Source organism: Heterodontus francisci, chromosome 23, assembly GCF_036365525.1.
Source record: "Heterodontus francisci isolate sHetFra1 chromosome 23, sHetFra1.hap1, whole genome shotgun sequence".
Taxonomy (NCBI): domain Eukaryota; kingdom Metazoa; phylum Chordata; class Chondrichthyes; order Heterodontiformes; family Heterodontidae; genus Heterodontus; species Heterodontus francisci.
In genome coordinates, this window is record NC_090393.1 from 34,675,474 (window position 1) to 34,693,370 (window position 17,897).

Genomic DNA, 17,897 nt, shown 5'->3' on the forward strand with positions numbered 1-17,897 from the left:
AGGTTATGATAGGTACACAATTCCAACAGTCTCTGTACATTCTCATTCATCCTTCCAATACTATAGCGCCCAAGGCAGGAAGGCCATGAGTCATGGTCGGCCCCAAACCTGGTGTTCAAGTCCCCCAGCAGGAACAAATGTTCGGTATTAGGATATTATGGAGTTCCTCGTAGAACTGGTCTTTAACTTCAGGTGGGGAGCAGAATGTTGGAGCATAGATGCTGAGTAGGTGTACTGGACCAGAGGCGGTGAGCAGTCGGATGGACAGTATGTGTTGCGAGCCATTTGAAGGGGGCTCTATCATGCTGAGCAAAGTGTTTCTGATGGCGAAGCCCACTCCATGCTGTCTTGGTTCTTCAGGATCCCTACACTGCCAGAAGAAGGTGTAGTCTTGCTCTGTTAGAGATCCGCTCGCAGGGAGGCATGCCTCCTCAAGTGCTGCAATGTCCACATTGAGTCTACTGAGCTTGTTGTTAATGATGGCGGACTTCCGAGAGTCGTTGATTTGTGTAAGGTCTTCTGACAGGCTAGGACACATAGTTCTGACGTTCCAGCTTGCAAAACGAAGGGCTGGTACCCTCTTTCCTTTTTTTGTTGTGCTGTTTGGTGCGGTACTACAGTCCACTTGTCAAGCAATGACCCTGATCTCCAAGCACCCATTGAAGCAGGTGGACTGGCAGGACAGAACCTTATTGACTGTGGGCTGCCCGGTTTGAGGCTGACGGTAGCTAAAATAAAAGCAGTCTGAAGTACCCAGGAATAGGGGGTTTGGAGGGAAGAGAGAAAGAGAGAACAGGAACGAGAACGAGAGAGAGAACGAGAGAGAACAGGAACGAGAACGAGAGAGAACGCGCGAGAGAGAGAGAGAGAACGCGCGAGAGAGTGAGAGAGAGAACGCGCGAGAGAGTGAGAGAGAGAACGCGCGCGAGAGAGAGAGAACGCGCGAGAGAGAGAGAGAGAGAGAACGCGCGCGAGAGAGAGAGAGAGAACGCGCGAGAGAGAGAGAGAAGGTGAGAGAGAACGCGCGAGAGAGAACGCGCGAGAGAGAACGCGCGAGAGAGAACGCGCGAGAGAGAACGCGCGAGAGAGAACGCGCGAGAGAGAACGCGCGAGAGAGAACGCGCGAGAGAGAACGCGCGAGAGAGAACGCGCGAGAGAGAACGCGCGAGAGAGAACGCGCGAGAGAGAACGCGCGAGAGAGAGCGAGAACGCGAGAGAGAGAGCGAGAACGCGCGAGAGAGCGCGAGAGAGAACGCGCGAGAGAGAGCGAGAACGCGAGAGAGAGAGCGAGAACGCGCGAGAGAGCGCGCGAGAGAACGCGCGAGAGAACGCGCGAGAGAACGGGCGAGAGAACGCGCGAGAGAACGGGCGAGAGAACGCGCGAGAGAACGGGCGAGAGAACGGGCGAGAGAACGCGCGAGAGAACGGGCGAGAGAACGGGCGAGAGAACGCGCGCGAGAGAGAGAGAACGCGCGCGAGAGAGAGAGAACGCGCGCGAGAGAGAGAGAACGCGCGCGCGAGAGAGAGAACGCGCGCGCGAGAGAGAGAACGCGCGCGCGAGAGAGAGAACGCGCGCGCGAGAGAGAGAACGCGCGCGCGAGAGAGAGAGAACGCGCGCGCGCGAGAGAGAGAACGCGCGCGCGCGAGAGAGAGAACGCGCGCGCGCGAGAGAGAGAACGCGCGCGCGCGAGAGAGAGAACGCGCGCGCGCGAGAGAGAGAACGCGCGCGCGCGAGAGAGAGAACGCGCGCGAGAGAGAGAGAACGCGCGCGAGAGAGAGAGAACGCGCGCGAGAGAGAGAGAACGCGCGCGAGAGAGAGAGAACGCGCGCGAGAGAGAGAGAACGCGCGCGAGAGAGAGAGAACGCGCGCGAGAGAGAGAGAACGCGCGCGAGAGAGAGAGAACGCGCGCGAGAGAGAGAGAACGCGCGCGAGAGAGAGAGAACGCGCGCGAGAGAGAGAGAGAACGCGCGCGAGAGAGAGAACGCGCGCGAGAGAGAGAGAACGCGCGCGAGAGAGAGAGAACGCGCGCGAGAGAGAGAGAGAACGCGCGCGAGAGAGAGAGAGAACGCGCGCGAGATAGAGAGAACGCGCGCGAGATAGAGAGAACGCGCGCGAGAGAGAGAGAACGCGCGCGAGAGAGAGAGAGAACGCGCGCGAGAGAGAGAACGCGCGCGCGAGAGAGAGAGAACGCGCGCGCGAGAGAGAGAGAACGCGCGCGCGCGAGAGAGAGAACGCGACGCGCGCGAGAGAGAGAACGCGCGCGCGCGAGAGAGAGAACGCGCGCGAGAGAGAGAGAACGCGCGCGAGAGAGAGAGAGAACGCGCGCGCGAGAGAGAGAGAACGCGCGCGCGAGAGAGAGAGAACGCGCGCGAGAGAGAGAACGCGCGCGAGAGAGAGAGAACGCGCGCGAGAGAGAGAGAACGCGCGCGAGAGAGAGAGAACGCGCGCGAGAGAGAGAGAGAACGCGCGCGAGAGAGAGAGAACGCGCGCGAGAGAGAGAGAGAACGCGCGCGAGAGAGAGAGAGAACGCGCGCGAGAGAGAGAGAACACGCGCGCGAGAGAGAGAACGCGCGCGCGAGAGAGAGAACGCGCGCGCGAGAGAACGCGCGCGAGAGAGAGAACGCGCGCGCGCGAGAGAGAACGCGCGCGCGCGAGAGAGAACGCGCGCGCGCGCGAGAGAGAACGCGCGCGAGAGAGAGAGAACGCGCGCACGAGAGAGAGAGAACGCGCGCGAGAGAGAACGCGCGCGAGAGAGAACGCGCGCGAGAGAGAGAGAGAACGCGCGCGAGAGAGAGAGAACGCGCGCGAGAGAGAGAGAACGCGCTGCGCGCGAGAGAACGCGCGCGAGAGAGAGAACGCGCGCGAGAGAGAGAACGCGCGCGAGAGAGAGAACGCGCGCGAGAGAGAGAACGCGCGCGAGAGAGAGAACGCGCGCGAGAGAGAGAACGCGCGCGAGAGAGAGAACGCGCGCGAGAGAGAGAACGCGCGCGAGAGAGAGAACGCGCGCGAGAGAGAGAACGCGCGCGAGAGAGAGAGAACGCGCGAGAGAGAGAGAACGCGCAAGAGAGAGAGAACGCGCAAGAGAGAGAGAACGCGCGAGATAGAGAGAACGCGCGAGATAGAGAGAACGCGCGAGATAGAGAGAACGCGCGAGATAGAGAGAGAGAGAGAGAGAGAGAGAGAGAACGCGAGAGAGAGAGAGAGGGAGAGAACGCGAGAGAGAGAGAGAGGGAGAGAGAGCGCGAGAGGACAAGAGAGAGAGAGAGAGAGAGAGAGAGAGAACACGAGAGAGAGAGGGACGACACGAGAGAGAGAGAGAGAACACCAGAGAGAGAGAACACGAGAGAGAGAGAGAGAGAACACGAGAGAGAGAGAGAGAGAGAGAGAACACGAAAGAGAGAGAGAGAACACGAAAGAGAGAGAGAGAACACGAGAGAGAGAGAGAGAACACGAGAGAGAGAACACGAGAAAGAGAGAGAGAGAGAACGCGCGCGAGAGAGAGAGAACGCGCGCGAGAGAGAGAGAACGCGCGCGAGAGAGAGAGAACGCGCGCGAGAGAGAGAGAACGCGCGCGAGAGAGAGAGAACGCGCGCGAGAGAGAGAGAACGCGCGCGAGAGAGAGAGAACGCGCGCGAGAGAGAGAGAACGCGCGCGAGAGAGAGAGAACGCGCGCGAGAGAGAGAGAACGCGCGCGAGAGAGAGAGAACGCGCGCGAGAGAGAGAGAACGCGCGCGAGAGAGAACGCGCGCGCGCGAGAGAGAGAACGCGCGCTAGCCGCGCGAGAGAGAGAACGCGCGCGCGAGAGAGAGAACGCGCGCGCGAGAGAGAGAACGCGCGCGCGAGAGAGAGAGAAACGCGCGCGAGAGAGAGAGAACGCGCGCGCGAGAGAGAGAGAACGCGCGCGCGAGAGAGAGAGAACGCGCGCGAGAGAGAGAGAACGCGCGCGAGAGAGAGAGAACGCGCGCGAGAGAGAGAGAACGCGCGCGAGAGAGAGAGAACGCGCGCGAGAGAGAGAGAACGCGCGCGAGAGAGAGAGAACGCGCGCGAGAGAGAGAGAACGCGCGCGAGAGAGAGAGAACGCGCGCGAGAGAGAGAGAACGCGCGCGAGAGAGAGAGAACGCGCGCGAGAGAGAGAGAACGCGCGCGAGAGAGAGAGAGAACGCGCGCGAGAGAGAGAACGCGCGCGAGAGAGAGAGAACGCGCGAGAGAGAGAGAACGCGCGCGAGAGAGAGAGAGAACGCGCGCGAGAGAGAGAGAGAACGCGCGCGAGATAGAGAGAACGCGCGCGAGAGAGAGAGAACGCGCGCGAGAGAGAGAGAGAACGCCGCTAGCGCGCGAGAGAGAGAACGCTGCGCGCGAGAGAGAGAGAACGCGCGCGCGAGAGAGAGAGAACGCGCGCGCGCGAGAGAGAGAACGCGCGCGCGCGAGAGAGAGAAACGCGCGCGCGCGAGAGAGAGAACGCGCGCGAGAGAGAGAACGCGCGCGAGAGAGAGAGAGAACGCGCGCGCGAGAGAGAGAGAACGCGCGCGCGAGAGAGAGAGAACGCGCGCGAGAGAGAGAACGCGCGCGAGAGAGAGAGAACGCGCGCGAGAGAGAGAGAACGCGCGCGAGAGAGAGAGAGAACGCGCGCGAGAGAGAGAGAATGCGCGCGAGAGAGAGAGAGAACGCGCGCGAGAGAGAGAGAGAACGCGCGCGAGAGAGAGAGAACGCGCGCGAGAGAGAGAGAACGCGCGCGCGAGAGAGAGAACGCGCGCGCGAGAGAGAGAACGCGCGCGCGAGAGAACGCGCGCGAGAGACAGAGAGAACGCTGCGCGCGAGAGAACGCGCGCGAGAGAGAGAGAGAACGCTGCGCGCGAGAGAGAGAACGCGCGCGAGAGAGAGAGAGAACGCGCGCGAGAGAGAACGCGCGCGAGAGAGAACGCGCGCGAGAGAGAGAACGCGCGCGAGAGAGAGAGAACGCGCGCGAGAGAGAGAGAACGCGCGCGAGAGAGAGAGAACGCGCGCGAGAGAGAGAGAACGCTGCGCGCGAGAGAACGCGCGCGAGAGAGAGAACGCGCGCGAGAGAGAGAACGCGCGCGAGAGAGAGAACGCGCGCGAGAGAGAGAACGCGCGCGAGAGAGAGAACGCGCGCGAGAGAGAGAACGCGCGCGAGAGAGAGAACGCGCGCGAGAGAGAGAGAACGCGCGAGAGAGAGAGAACGCGCGAGAGAGAGAGAACGCGCGAGAGAGAGAGAACGCGCAAGAGAGAGAGAACGCGCGAGAGAGAACGCGCGAGATAGAGAGAACGCGCGAGATAGAGAGAACGCGCGAGATAGAGAGAGAGAGAGAGAGAGAGAGAGAGAGAACGCGAGAGAGAGAGAGAGGGAGAGAACGCGAGAGAGAGAGAGAGGGAGAGAGAGCGCGAGAGGACGAGAGAGCGCGAGAGGACAAGAGAGAGAGAGAGAGAGAGAGAGAGAGAACACGAGAGAGAGAGGGACGACACGAGAGAGAGAGAGAGAACACCAGAGAGAGAGAGAGAGAACACGAGAGAGAGAGAGAGAGAGAGAGAACACGAAAGAGAGAGAGAGAACACGAGAGAGAGAACACGAGAGAGAGAGAGAGAACACGAGAGAGAGAACACGAGAGAGAGAACACGAGAAAGAGAGAGAGAGAGAACGAGAACACGAGAGAGAGAGAGAGAGAGAGAGAACGAACACGAGAGAGAGAGAAAGAACACGAGAGAGAGCGAGAGAACAGGAACGAGAGCGAGAGAGAGAACAGGAACGAGAGCGAGAGAGAGAACAGGAACGAGAGCGAGAACGAGAGAACAGGAACGAGAGCGAGAAAGCGAGAGAATGAACGATGAGAGAGAGAGAGAACGAACGAGAGAGAGAGAGAGAGAGAGAGAGAGAGAGAGAACGAACGAGGAGAGAGAGAGAGAGAGAGAGAGAACACGAACGAGAGAAAACACGAACGAGAGAAAACACGAACGAGAGAAAACACGAACGAAAGAGAGAACGAACCAGAGAACGAGAGTGTGAGAACGAGAACGAGAGAGAGAGAGAGAGTGAGAACGAGAGAGAGAGAGAGAGAGAGTGAGAACGAACAGAGAGAGAGAGTGAGAACGAACAGAGAGAGAGAGTGAGAACGAACAGAGAGAGAGAGTGAGAACGAACAGAGAGAGAGAGTGAGAACGAACAGAGAGAGAGAGTGAGAACGAACAGAGAGAGAACGAGAACGAGCGAGAGAAGAACGAGAACAAGAGAACAGGAACGAGAACGAGAACGAGAACAGGAACGAGAACGAGAACGAGGACGAGGACGAGGACGAGGACGAGGACGAGGACGAGGACGAGGACGAGGACGAGGACGAGGACGAGGACGAGAGAGCGAGGACGAGAGAGAGAGAACGAGAGAGAGAGAACGAGAGAGAGAGAACGAGAGAGAGAGAACGAGAGAGAGAGAACGAGAGAGAGAGAGAGAACAAGGAGAGAGAGAACGAACAAGGAGAGAGAGAACGAACAAGGAGAGAGAGAACGAACAAGGAGAGAGAGAGAGAACAAGGAGAGAGAGAGAGAACACGAGAGAGAGAGAGAACACGAGAGAGAGAGAACGAACAAGGAGAGAGAGAACGAACGAGAGCGAGAGCACGAGAGAGAGAGCGAGAGCACGAGAGAGAGAGAGAGAGCGAGAGCACGAGAGAGAGAACACACGAGAGAGAGAGAGAGAGAGAACGAGAGATGGAGAGAGAGAGAGAGAGAACGCGCGAGAGAGAGAGAACGAGAGAGAGAACGAAAGAGAGAACGCGAGAGAGAGAACGAACACGAGAGAGAGAGAGAAAACGAACACGAGAGAGAGAGAGAAAACGAACACGAGAGAGAGAGAACAAACACGAGAGAGAGAGAACGAACACGAGAGAGAGAGAACGAACACGAGAGAGAGAGAACGAACACGAGAGAGAACAAACACGAGAGAGAGAGAGAGAGAGAGAACGAACACGAGGGAGAGAGAGAACGAACACGAGAGAGAGAGAGAACGAACACGAGAGAGAGAGAGAGAACGAACATGAGAGAGAGAGAGAGAACGAACATGAGAGAGAGAGAGAGAGAGAGAGCGAGAGAGAGAGAGAGAAAGAACACGAGAGAGAGAGAGAGAGAGAGAGAGAGAAAGAACACGAGAGAGAGAGAACGAACACGAGAGAGAACGAACACGAGAGAGAGAGAACGAACACGAGAGAGAACGAACACGAGAGAGAGAGAACGAACACGAGAGAGAGAGAACGAACACGAGAGAGAGAGAACGAACACGAGAGAGAGAGAGAACGAACACGAGAGAGAGAGAGAACGAACACGACAGAGAGAGAACGAACACGAGAGAGAGAGAGAACGAACACGAGAGAGAGAACGAACACGAGAGAGAGAGAGAGAGAGAGAGAGAGAGAGAACGAACACGAGAGAGGGAGAGAGAGAGAAAGAACACGAGAGAGAACGACACGAGAGAGAGAACGAACACGAGAGAGAGAGAGAGAACGAACACGAGAGAGAGAGAGAACGAGAGCGAGAGAGAGAACAGGAACGAGAGCGAGAGAGAGAACAGGAACGAGAGCGAGAGAGAGAACAGGAACGAGAGCGAGAACGAGAGAGCGAGAGAGAGAGAAAAAACGAACGAGGAGAGAGAGAGAGAGAGAGAGAGAGAGGGAGAACGAACGAGGAGAGAGAGAGGGGGGAGAACGAACGAGGAGAGAGAGAGGGGGAGAACGAACGAGGAGAGAGGGGGAGAATGAACGAGGAGAGAGAGAGAGAATAAACGAGGACAGAGAGAGAACGAACGAGGAGAGAGAGAGAGAGAGAGAACGAACGAGGAGAGAGAGAGAGAGAGAGAACGAACGAGGAGAGAGAGAGAGAGAGAACGAACGAGGAGAGAACACGAACGAGAGAGAACACGAACGAGAGAGAGTGAGAACGAGAGAGAGTGAGAACGAGAGAGAGAGAGTGAGAACGAGAGAGAGAGAGAGAGTGCGAACGAGAGAGAAAGAGTGAGAACGAACGAGAGAGAACACGAACGAGAGAGAGTGAGAACGAACGAGAGAGAACACGAACGAGAGAGAGTGAGAACGAACGAGAGAGAACACGAACGAGAGAGAACACGAACGAGAGAGAGAACGAACCAGAGAATGAGAGAGTGAGAACGAGAGAGAGTGAGAACGAGAGAGAGAGAGTGAGAACGAGAGAGAGAGAGTGAGAACGAGAGAGAGAGAGAGAGAGTGCGAACGAGAGAGAAAGAGTGAGAACGAACGAGAGAGAACACGAACGAGAGAGAGTGAGAACGAACGAGAGAGAACACGAACGAGAGAGAGTGAGAACGAACGAGAGAGAACACGAACGAGAGAGAACACGAACGAGAGAGAGAACGAACCAGAGAATGAGAGAGTGAGAACGAGAGTGAGAACGAGAGAGAGAGAGTGAGAACGAGAGAGATAGAGAGTGCGAACGAGAGAGAAAGAGTGAGAACGAACGAGAGAGAACACGAACGAGAGAGAGTGAGAACGAACGAGAGAGAACACGAACGAGAGAGAGTGAGAACGAACGAGAGAGAACACGAACGAGAGAGAGTGAGAACGAACGAGAGAGAACACGAACGAGAGAGAACACGAACGAGAGAGAACACGAACGAGAGAGAACACGAACGAGAGAGAGAACGAACGAGAGAGAGAACGAACCAGAGAATGAGAGAGTGAGTACGAGAGAGAGAGAGAGTGAGAGAGAACGAGAGAGAGAGAGAGAGAGAGAGTGAGAACGAGAGAGAGAGAGAGAGAGAGAACGAGAGAGAGAGAGAGAGAGAGTGAGAACGAACAGAGAGAGAGAGAACGAACAGAGAGAGAGAGAGAGAACGAACAGAGAGAGAGAGAGAACGAACAGAGAGAGAGAGAGAGAGAACGAACAGAGAGAGAGAGAGAGAGAACGAACAGAGAGAGAGAGAGAGAGAACGAACAGAGAGAGAGAGAGAGAGAACGAACAGAGAGAGAACGAACAGAGAGAGAACGAACAGAGAGAGAACGAGAACGAGAACAAGAGAACAGGAACGAGAACGAGAACAGGAACGAGAGCGAGAACGAGAGCACAAGAGAGAGAGCGAGAGCACGAGAGAGCGAGAACGAGAGCACAAGAGAGAGAGCGAGAGCACGAGAGAGAGAGAGCGAGAGCACGAGAGAGAGAGCGAGAGCACGAGAGAGAGAGCGAGAGCACGAGAGAGAGTGCGAGAGCACGAGAGAGAGTGCGAGAGCACGAGAGAGTGCGAGAGCACAAGAGAGTGCGAGAGCACAAGAGAGTGCGAGAGCACAAGAGAGTGCGAGAGCGAGAGCACGAGAGAGAGAACACACGAGAGAGAGAACGAGAGAGAACGCGCGAGAGAGAGAACGCGCGAGAGAGAGAGAGAACGCGCGAGAGAGAGAGAGAACGCGCGAGAGAGAGAGAGAACGCGCGAGAGAGAGAGAGAACGCGCGAGAGAGAGAGAGAACGCGCGAGAGAGAGAGAGAACGCGCGAGAGAGAGAGAGAACGCGCGAGAGAGAGAGAGAACGCGCGAGAGAGAGAGAGAACGCGCGAGAGAGAGAGAGAACGCGCGAGAGAGAGAGAGAACGCGCGAGAGAGAGAGAGAACGCGCGAGAGAGAGAACGCGCGAGAGAGAGACCGCGCGAGAGAGAGAACGCGCGAGAGAGAGAACGCGCGAGAGAGAGAGAACGCGCGAGAGAGAGAGAACGCGCGAGAGAGAGAGAGAACGCGCGAGAGAGAGAACGCGCGAGAGAGAGAGAGAACGCGCGAGAGAGAACGCGCGAGAGAGAGAGAGAGAGAACGCGCGAGAGAGAGAGAGAACGCGCGAGAGAGAGAGAGAACGCGCGAGAGAGAGAGAGAACGCGCGAGAGAGAGAACGCGCGAGAGAGAGAACGCGCGAGAGAGAGAACGCGCGAGAGAGAGAACGCGCGAGAGAGAGAACGCGCGAGAGAGAGAACGCGCGAGAGAGAGAGAGAACGCGCGAGAGAGAGAGAGAACGCGCGAGAGAACGCGCGAGAGAACGCGCGAGAGAACGCGCGAGAGAACGCGCGAGAGAGAGAGAACGCGAGAGAGAGAGAACGCGAGAGAGAGAGAACGCGAGAGAGAGAGAACGCGAGAGAGAGAGAACGCGAGAGAGAGAGAACGCGAGAGAGAGAGAACGCGAGAGAGAGAGAGAGAGAACGCGAGAGAGAGAGAGAGAGAACGCGAGAGAGAGAGAGAGAGAACGCGAGAGAGAGAGAGAACGCGAGAGAGAGAGAGAACGCGAGAGAGAGAGAGAGAACGCGAGAGAGAGAGAGAACGCGAGAGAGAGAGAGAGAGAGGGAGAGAGGGAGAGAGGGAGAGAGAGAGAGAGAGGAGAGAGAGAACACGAGAGAGAGAGGGAGAACACGAGAGAGAGAGAGAGAGAGAGAGAACACGAGAGAGAGAGAACACGAGAGAGAGAGAGAACACGAGAGAGAGAGAGAGAGAAAGAACACGAGAGAGAGAGAGAGAGAAAGAACACGAGAGAGAGAGCGAGAGAGAGAACAGGAACGAGAGCGAGAGAGAGAACAGGAACGAGAGAGCGAGAGAACGAGGAGAGAGAGAGAGAACGAACGAGGAGAGAGAGAGAGAACGAACGAGGAGAGAGAGAGAGAACGAACGAGGAGAGAGAGAGAGAACGAACGAGGAGAGAGAGAGAGAACGAACGAGGGGAGAGAGAGAGAGAGAGGGAGAACGAACGAGGAGAGAGAGAGGGGGAGAACGAACGAGGAGAGAGGGGGAGAATAAACGAGGAGAGAAAGAGAGAATAAACGAGGAGAGAGAGAGAGAATAAACGAGGAGAGAGAGAGAATGAATGAGGAGAGAGAGAGAGAGAACACGAACGAGGAGAGAGAACACGAACGAGAGAGAACACGAACGAGAGAGAGAAAGAACGAGAGAGAGAACGAACCAGAGAACGAGAGAGTGAGAACGAGAGAGAGAGAGAGAGAGAGAGAGAGAGTGAGAACGAGAGAGAGAGAGTGAGAACGAGAGAGAGAGAGTGAGAACGAACAGAGAGAGAACGAGAACGAGCGAGAGAAGAACGAGAACAAGAGAACAGGAACGAGAACGAGAACAGGAACGAGAGCGAGGACGAGAGAGCGAGGACGAGAGAGAACAAGGAGAGAGAGAGAGAGAGAACGAACAAGGAGAGAGAGAGAACGAACAAGGAGAGAGAGAGAACGAACAAGGAGAGAGAGAGAGAGAGAACATGAGAGAGAGAGAGAGAACATGAGAGAGAGAGAGAGAGAGAACACGAGAGAGAGAGAACACGAGAGAGAACGAACAAGGAGAGAGAGAGAGAGAGAACGAACGAGAGAGAGCGAGAGCACGAGAGAGAGCGAGAGCACGAGAGAGAGCGAGAGCACGAGAGAGAGCGAGAGCACGAGAGAGAGCGAGAGCACGAGAGAGAGCGAGAGCACGAGAGAGAGCGAGAGCACGAGAGAGAGCGAGAGCGAGAGCACGAGAGAGAGCGAGAGCGAGAGCACGAGAGAGAGAGAGCGAGAGCACGAGAGAGAGAGAGCGAGAGCACGAGAGAGAGAACACACAAGAGAGAGAGAGAGAGAGACAGAACGAGAGAGATGGAGAGAGAGAACGCGAGAGAGAGAGAGAGAGAGAACGCGCGAGAGAGAGAGAGAGAACGCGAGAGAGAGAGAGAGAACGCGAGAGAGAGTGAACGAACACGAGAGAGAGAGAAAGAACACGAGAGAGAGAGCGAGAGAGAGAACAGGAACGAGAGCGAGAGAGAGAACAGGAACGAGAGCGAGAGAGAGAACGAACGAGGAGAGCGAGAGAGAGAGAGAGAACGAGGAGAGAGAGAGAGAGAGAGAGAACGAACGAGGAGAGAGAGAGAGAGAGAACACGAACGAGAGAGAACGAACAGAGAGAGAACGAACAGAGAGAGAACGAACAGAGAGAGAGAAGAACGAGTTCAAGAGAACAGGAACGAGAACGAGAACAGGAACGAGAGAGCGAGAGAGAGAGCGAGAGAACGAGAGAATGAACGATGAGAGAGAGAACGAACGAGGAGAGAGAGAGGGAGAACGAACGAGGAGAGAGAGAGGGGGAGAACGAACGAGGAGAGAGAGAATAAACGAGGAGAGAGAACGAACAAGGAGAGAGAGAGAGAGAACGAACGAGGAGAGAGAGAGAGAACGAACGAGAGAGAACACGAACGAGAGAGAACACGAACGAGAGAGAACACGAAAGAGAGAACGAACCAGAGAACGAGAGAGTGAGAACGAGAGAGAGAGAGAGAGAGAGAGTGAGAACGAGAGAGAGAGAGAGAGTGAGAACAAGAGAGTGAGAACGAGAGAGAGAGAGTGAGAACGAGAGAGAGAGTGAGAACGAGAGAGAGAGTGAGAACGAGAGAGAGAGAGTGAGAACGAACAGAGAGAGAACGAGAACGAGAGAGAGAAGAACGAGTTCAAGAGAACAGGAACAGGAACGAGAACGAGAACAGGAACGAGAGAGCGAGGACGAGAGAGCGAGGACGAGAGAGAGAGGACGAGGAGAGAGAGGACGAGGAGAGAGAGGACGAGGAGAGAGAGGACGAGGAGAGAGAGGACGAGGAGAGAGAGAGAGAGAGAACGAACAAGGAGAGAGAGAGAGAGAACGAACAAGGAGAGAGAGAACGAACAAGGAGAGAACGAGAGAGAGAGAGAGAGAGAGAACACGAGAGAGAACGAACAAGGAGAGAGAGAGAGAACGAACGAGAGAGAGAGAGAGAACGAACGAGAGAGAGAGAGAGAACACGAGAGAGAGAGAGAACACGAGAGAGAGAGAGAACACGAGAGAGAGAGAGAGAGAGAGAACACGAGAGAGAACGAACAAGGAGAGAGAGAGAGAACGAACGAGAGAGAGAGAGAGAACGAACGAGAGAGAGAGAGAACACGAGAGAGAGAGAGAGAACACGAGAGAGAGAGAGAGAACACGAGAGAGAGAGAGAGAACACGAGAGAGAGAGAGAGAGAGAACACGAGAGAGAGAGAGAGAGAGAACACGAGAGAGAGAGAGAGAACACGAGAGAGAGAGAGAGAACACGAGAGAGAGCCAGAGCACGAGAGAGAAAGAGAGAGCGCGAGAGCAAGAACACACGAGAGAGAGAGAGAGAGAGACAGAACGAGAGAGATGGAGAGAGAGAACACGAGAGAGATGGAGAGAGAGAACACGAGAGAGATGGAGAGAGAGAACACGAGAGAGAGAGAACACGAGAGAGATGGAGAGAGAGAACACGAGAGAGAGAGAACACGAGAGAGAGAGAGAGAGAGAGAACACGAGAGAGAGAGAGAGAGAGAGAGAGAGAGAGAGAGAGAGAGAGAACACGAGAGAGAGAACACAAGAGAGAGAGAGAACACGAGAGAGAGAGAACACGAGAGAGAGAGAGAACACGAGAGAGAGAGAGAACACGAGAGAGAGAGAACACGAAAGAGAGAGAACACGAAAGAGAGAGAGAACACGAGAGAGAGAGAGAGAACGAGAGAGAGAGAATGAGAGACAGAGAGAGAGAACGAGAACATGAGAGAGAGAACGAGAGAGAGAACGAGAACACGAGAGAGAGAACGAGAACACGAGAGAGAGAACGAGAACACGAGAGAGAGCGAGAACGAGAAAGAGAGAACGAGAAAGAGAGAGAGAACGAGGAAGAGAGAGAGAACGAGGAAGAGAGAGAGAACGAGGAAGAGAGAGAGAACGAGAAAACGAGAGAGCAGAGCCACCAAATTCTCCATCACTTTAATGTGCAACTAGATTTCTGTGCAATCTTCACAAGCCCTACCATGCATAATTAATGACTTCAGAAAACAATGAACTTCAGAGAGTGCAATAGTGCTGAAAATTTTAATGTTGTGTTGTAAATTATCAAGTTTTAAATGGGCTTTTTCCAGTGCTCCCTCAATAAACCTAGTTGACAAAAATTCTATTTTCCTTTATCTCATTTTTCAAATTGTAATGATACATTTCTGCAATTACATCAGAAAAAGTTTGCAAGAAACCTGCATGTCTGTAAATAATTCATCCACTTAGACTATCATGACTGACTGTTCCTTGGAGGGAAAAATAATGAAACTAGTTTGTCTTACTCAAATTTAAAACAGTCACTCAACTGATTTTTCTGTTAAAACAAGGCTCTACAATGTAGAAATTGTGCAGCACAGATTCATCAGAATAATAACATAAGAAATGGGAGTCGGAGTGAGCCATACAGCCCTTGAGCCTGCTACGCCATTCAAGATCATGGCCAATCTTCGACCTCAACTCCACTTTCCCTCCCTCCCTCATTACCATATCCCTTGACTCCCTTAGAGTCCAAAAGTTTTATCAATCTCAGCCTTGAATATATTCAACAACTGAGCATCCACAGCCCTCTACAGTACAGGATCCCAAAGATTCACAATCCTCAGTGAAGATTTTTTTTCTCAATGTTTCTAAACGGTCAACCCCTTATCCTGAGACTATCACCCTGTTCTGGACTCCCCAGCCAGCAAAATAGTTCTCAACATCTACCTCGTCAAACCCTCAGAGTCTGATATATTTCAATGCAATTACCTCTCATTCTTCTAAACTCTGTAGACCCATTTTACTCAATCTCTCCTCATAGGGCAACCCTCTCATTCCAGGAATCAATCTAACGAACTTTCGCTGCATCTCCTTCTAAGGCAAGTATATCCTTCCTTAGGTAAGGAGACCAAAACAACACACAGTACTCCAGGCGTGGTCTCACCAAAGCCCTGTACCATTACAACAAGACTTCCTTACTCTTGTACTCCAACCCCCTCGCAAGAAAGGCTAACATACAATTTGCCTTCCTAATTGCTTGCTGTACCTGCTTGTTAACTGTCTCTCTGTTTCATGTACAAGGACACCCAAATCCCTCTGAACACCAATACTTAATAGTTTCTCACCATTTAAAATAATTTTCTGTTTTTCTAATCTTTCTAGTGAATAACCTCATATTTTCCCACTTACATTCCATCTGTCACCTTCTTGCCCATTCACTTAATATCATTTTGCAGTCTCTTTGTGTTCTCCTCACAGCTTACTTTCCCACCTAGCTTTATATCATCCGCAAAATTGGATACATTACGCTCAGTCTCATCATCTAAGTTATTGGCATAGATTGTAAATAGATGAGATTCCATCATTAATTCTTGCGGTATCCACTAGCAATAGTCTGCCAACCTGAAAATGACACGTTTATCCCTACTCTCTGCTTTCTATCCTTTAATCAATCCTCAACCCACGTTAATATATTAATTGTGTTTAATTGTATGCAAGTGGTGGCCATTAACTGGGGATTCACTTGTGCCCCTATAGATAGATACAGACTGAAACTGTGGTTGTAGAGTTAGGAGATGCTTGTTTGCAATATGTAATGCTCTAAATAAATGCTTATAAAAGTGTGTAAAGATTGGCTCCAGTTCTATCCTTTATCAACTGACTTTCTGGAATACAACGTATTATCCCAATCCCATGATCCCTTATCTTGTGCAACAACTTTTCATGTGGTACCATATCAAGTATCTTTTGAAAATCCATTGGTTTACTTTTAGCTATCCTGTTAATTACATGCTCAAAAAACTCAATACATTTGTCAAACATGATTTCCCTTTCATAAAACAATGTTGGCTCTGCTGAATCATATAATGATTTTCTAAATGTCCTGTTATCACTTCCTCAATAATGTATTCCAGCATTTTCCTGATGACTGATAGAAGGCTATCTTCCAATGCATGGGGACTATGTGTTTGATGCTTCTTCTGGAGGATGGACCCTAGTGCCATCAAAAAGCAAGAGGACCTCACCTGCTTCATCACCTCCACCCCTGTCAATGATACTAGGGGATCTCACCTTTGACATTGTGCTACTCATAAAAAATTCCTGCACCAGCTACAATTTGCTCTAAGTGAAAGCACAGCTCTCTTCAAGAGGTGCATTCATCCTGTAAACATTGCACTAATTAAGGAGGCTACCCATCACCATTGCAAACTCATAGGCAGCCCGCCAATGGCAAGCAAATGTGGCCAGACTGCCAAAATCGAGCAGGCCTTCTGTTTGTGGTCACACAGCCTGCTCCATCACTCCACCGCTGGCTGCACAAAACCATCCTACAGTCAAAGGTTAACCCTTTATGCATATGTACGAACATACAGGGGGAACCCAGTTACCTTGTTGGCAGCCTGGATGTCGTTTGACAGCAAAATAAATGTAGTCTTGGAAGTGCTGTAGAGTCAGAAGTTAAGGTCTCATATGGAACAAGAGCCAACGATGCAGATAGACTTAAATTACAAGAGAGTTTACACACTAGTGTAAAAGGGAAAGAGCAAACCTTGCATAAAGGCATCTATACAACAGCATATGAGACAGAAGACCATATTGGCAGACACCAAAAACAGTAAATCTAGTGTATGGGCTATGACAATGATTGTGATATCTCTTCTCGTCTTGCACAGTGTTAAGATCGAGGCGGGAGGAGGACACTGTTTATTCGAGTTCCACTTCTCCACAGGTTTTTCCAAAACTGGCATATAGTCTAACTTCTGAGTAGACGTAGACAGGTCACAGAGATCTTTTCGAATGATTCTTTTCAGGCGGCGTTGAGAAGTAATTTTTAGCAGGCTTTCTTCAAAGACAGGAGATGAGATGAATTGATACAGTGGACTTCTCAGCATTTTGAGAGATGCTGGAAAGCGAGCTGGGTTGTGGTCTTCTCTCCTTCCTTCACTTCTTCAGCAGCAGGCTAATTTTATCAGCCGCTCATTCCAGAACGTAAAACACACTGACCCTACAACCAAAAGCTTGTGAATTTGCTGCCCTCTCAAGTGCGCTCTGTTGCTGCTGGGCTTGTCCAGTCTAGGGGCGCCTCTGTCACTTCTTCCCCTGTTACCAGGGTTTCTGTTCTATCTTTAAGTTGAGTTATGTGACAACCAGTAACATTGTTGCCAAACCAGCTCCCTCAGTGTCCCCTTGATGACTCTCTTGAAAAAAAAACCTGGTCCTACATTTATTCAGTTTCACTATGAAGTGCTTAAAAAAATAACAGAAGCACCTTCATAATAACATTCTCATGTTCTCTAATGTTGTAGGCTACAATTAAAACTGCTTTACATTATAACTGTGTATCAACACAACATTGTTTTGCTTTGCCCCAACAATGCAGATATTGTGTAAATTCAGCTTGAATTTGGAGTCAGGGTCTGACCAGATACCAAAGCAAAGCAGAATGAGATTCTCTGAAGAAGCGTGTTTCATTCAGTTTCATGGTGGAGCTAATTCAGGCTTTAAAACCCATTTACAGCACAAGTTTAGTGCAGGTACGCAACCAAAACTACTTTGTACTGATTAAATTTAGTGTAACTGCACCCCAAGATATAATAACTGTATTGTGAAATATAATTTGTGATAAACTAGCACAAGAGTGGCTTAGATTAATATTTAAGCAGTGTAAAAACAACTTTAATCAAGGGATGTTTATTAAAAAAGGCACAATCAGCAGTTGTGTCAGTATTCACTCATCTGCATAGTCATTACCCAGAACCTTTTAGAAAAATAATATGATTCCTATTGCGTGCCACATCATGCAACATTTAATGCTGAAAGTTTTATGTATTTCTCTCAAATCAGAATGTGTCATTTATTAATAGTACAGATGTTGTGTCATGGTTTTGTTTAGCTGAAATTTGTTTTTGTTAATAAGCTGTACTGGAGCACCTGAATCTCTCAACTCTTCCTCAATAAGATAAAATAAAACTGTCTAATACTTTGTGTAAATTAGCTAAACCATTAATATCACAGCTAGAGAGAGCAGGTGGCATAATATGGATTCAGTATATGAAAATCTATAAAGGTAGAA

General features: G+C 52.1%; 2 protein-coding genes across 4 annotated transcripts in view; one reads left to right on the forward strand and one right to left on the reverse strand.

Annotated features, from left to right (window-relative positions):
* LOC137383039 (octapeptide-repeat protein T2-like) overlaps nt 1-17,141 on the forward strand; it is a 36,344-nt gene extending 19,203 nt beyond the window's left edge. Inside the window, exons 2-6 of the mRNA XM_068055638.1 lie at nt 2,138-2,197; nt 2,771-2,830; nt 4,395-4,454; nt 8,987-9,125; nt 17,131-17,141. Coding sequence (XP_067911739.1) covers nt 2,138-2,197; nt 2,771-2,830; nt 4,395-4,454; nt 8,987-9,125; nt 17,131-17,141 — 330 coding nt within the window. The remainder of the gene's footprint in view (nt 1-2,137; nt 2,198-2,770; nt 2,831-4,394; nt 4,455-8,986; nt 9,126-17,130) is intronic.
* The window catches only part of glt1d1 (glycosyltransferase 1 domain containing 1), a 107,331-nt gene that overhangs the window by 26,315 nt on the left and 63,119 nt on the right, over nt 1-17,897 (reverse strand). The window lies entirely within an intron of this gene.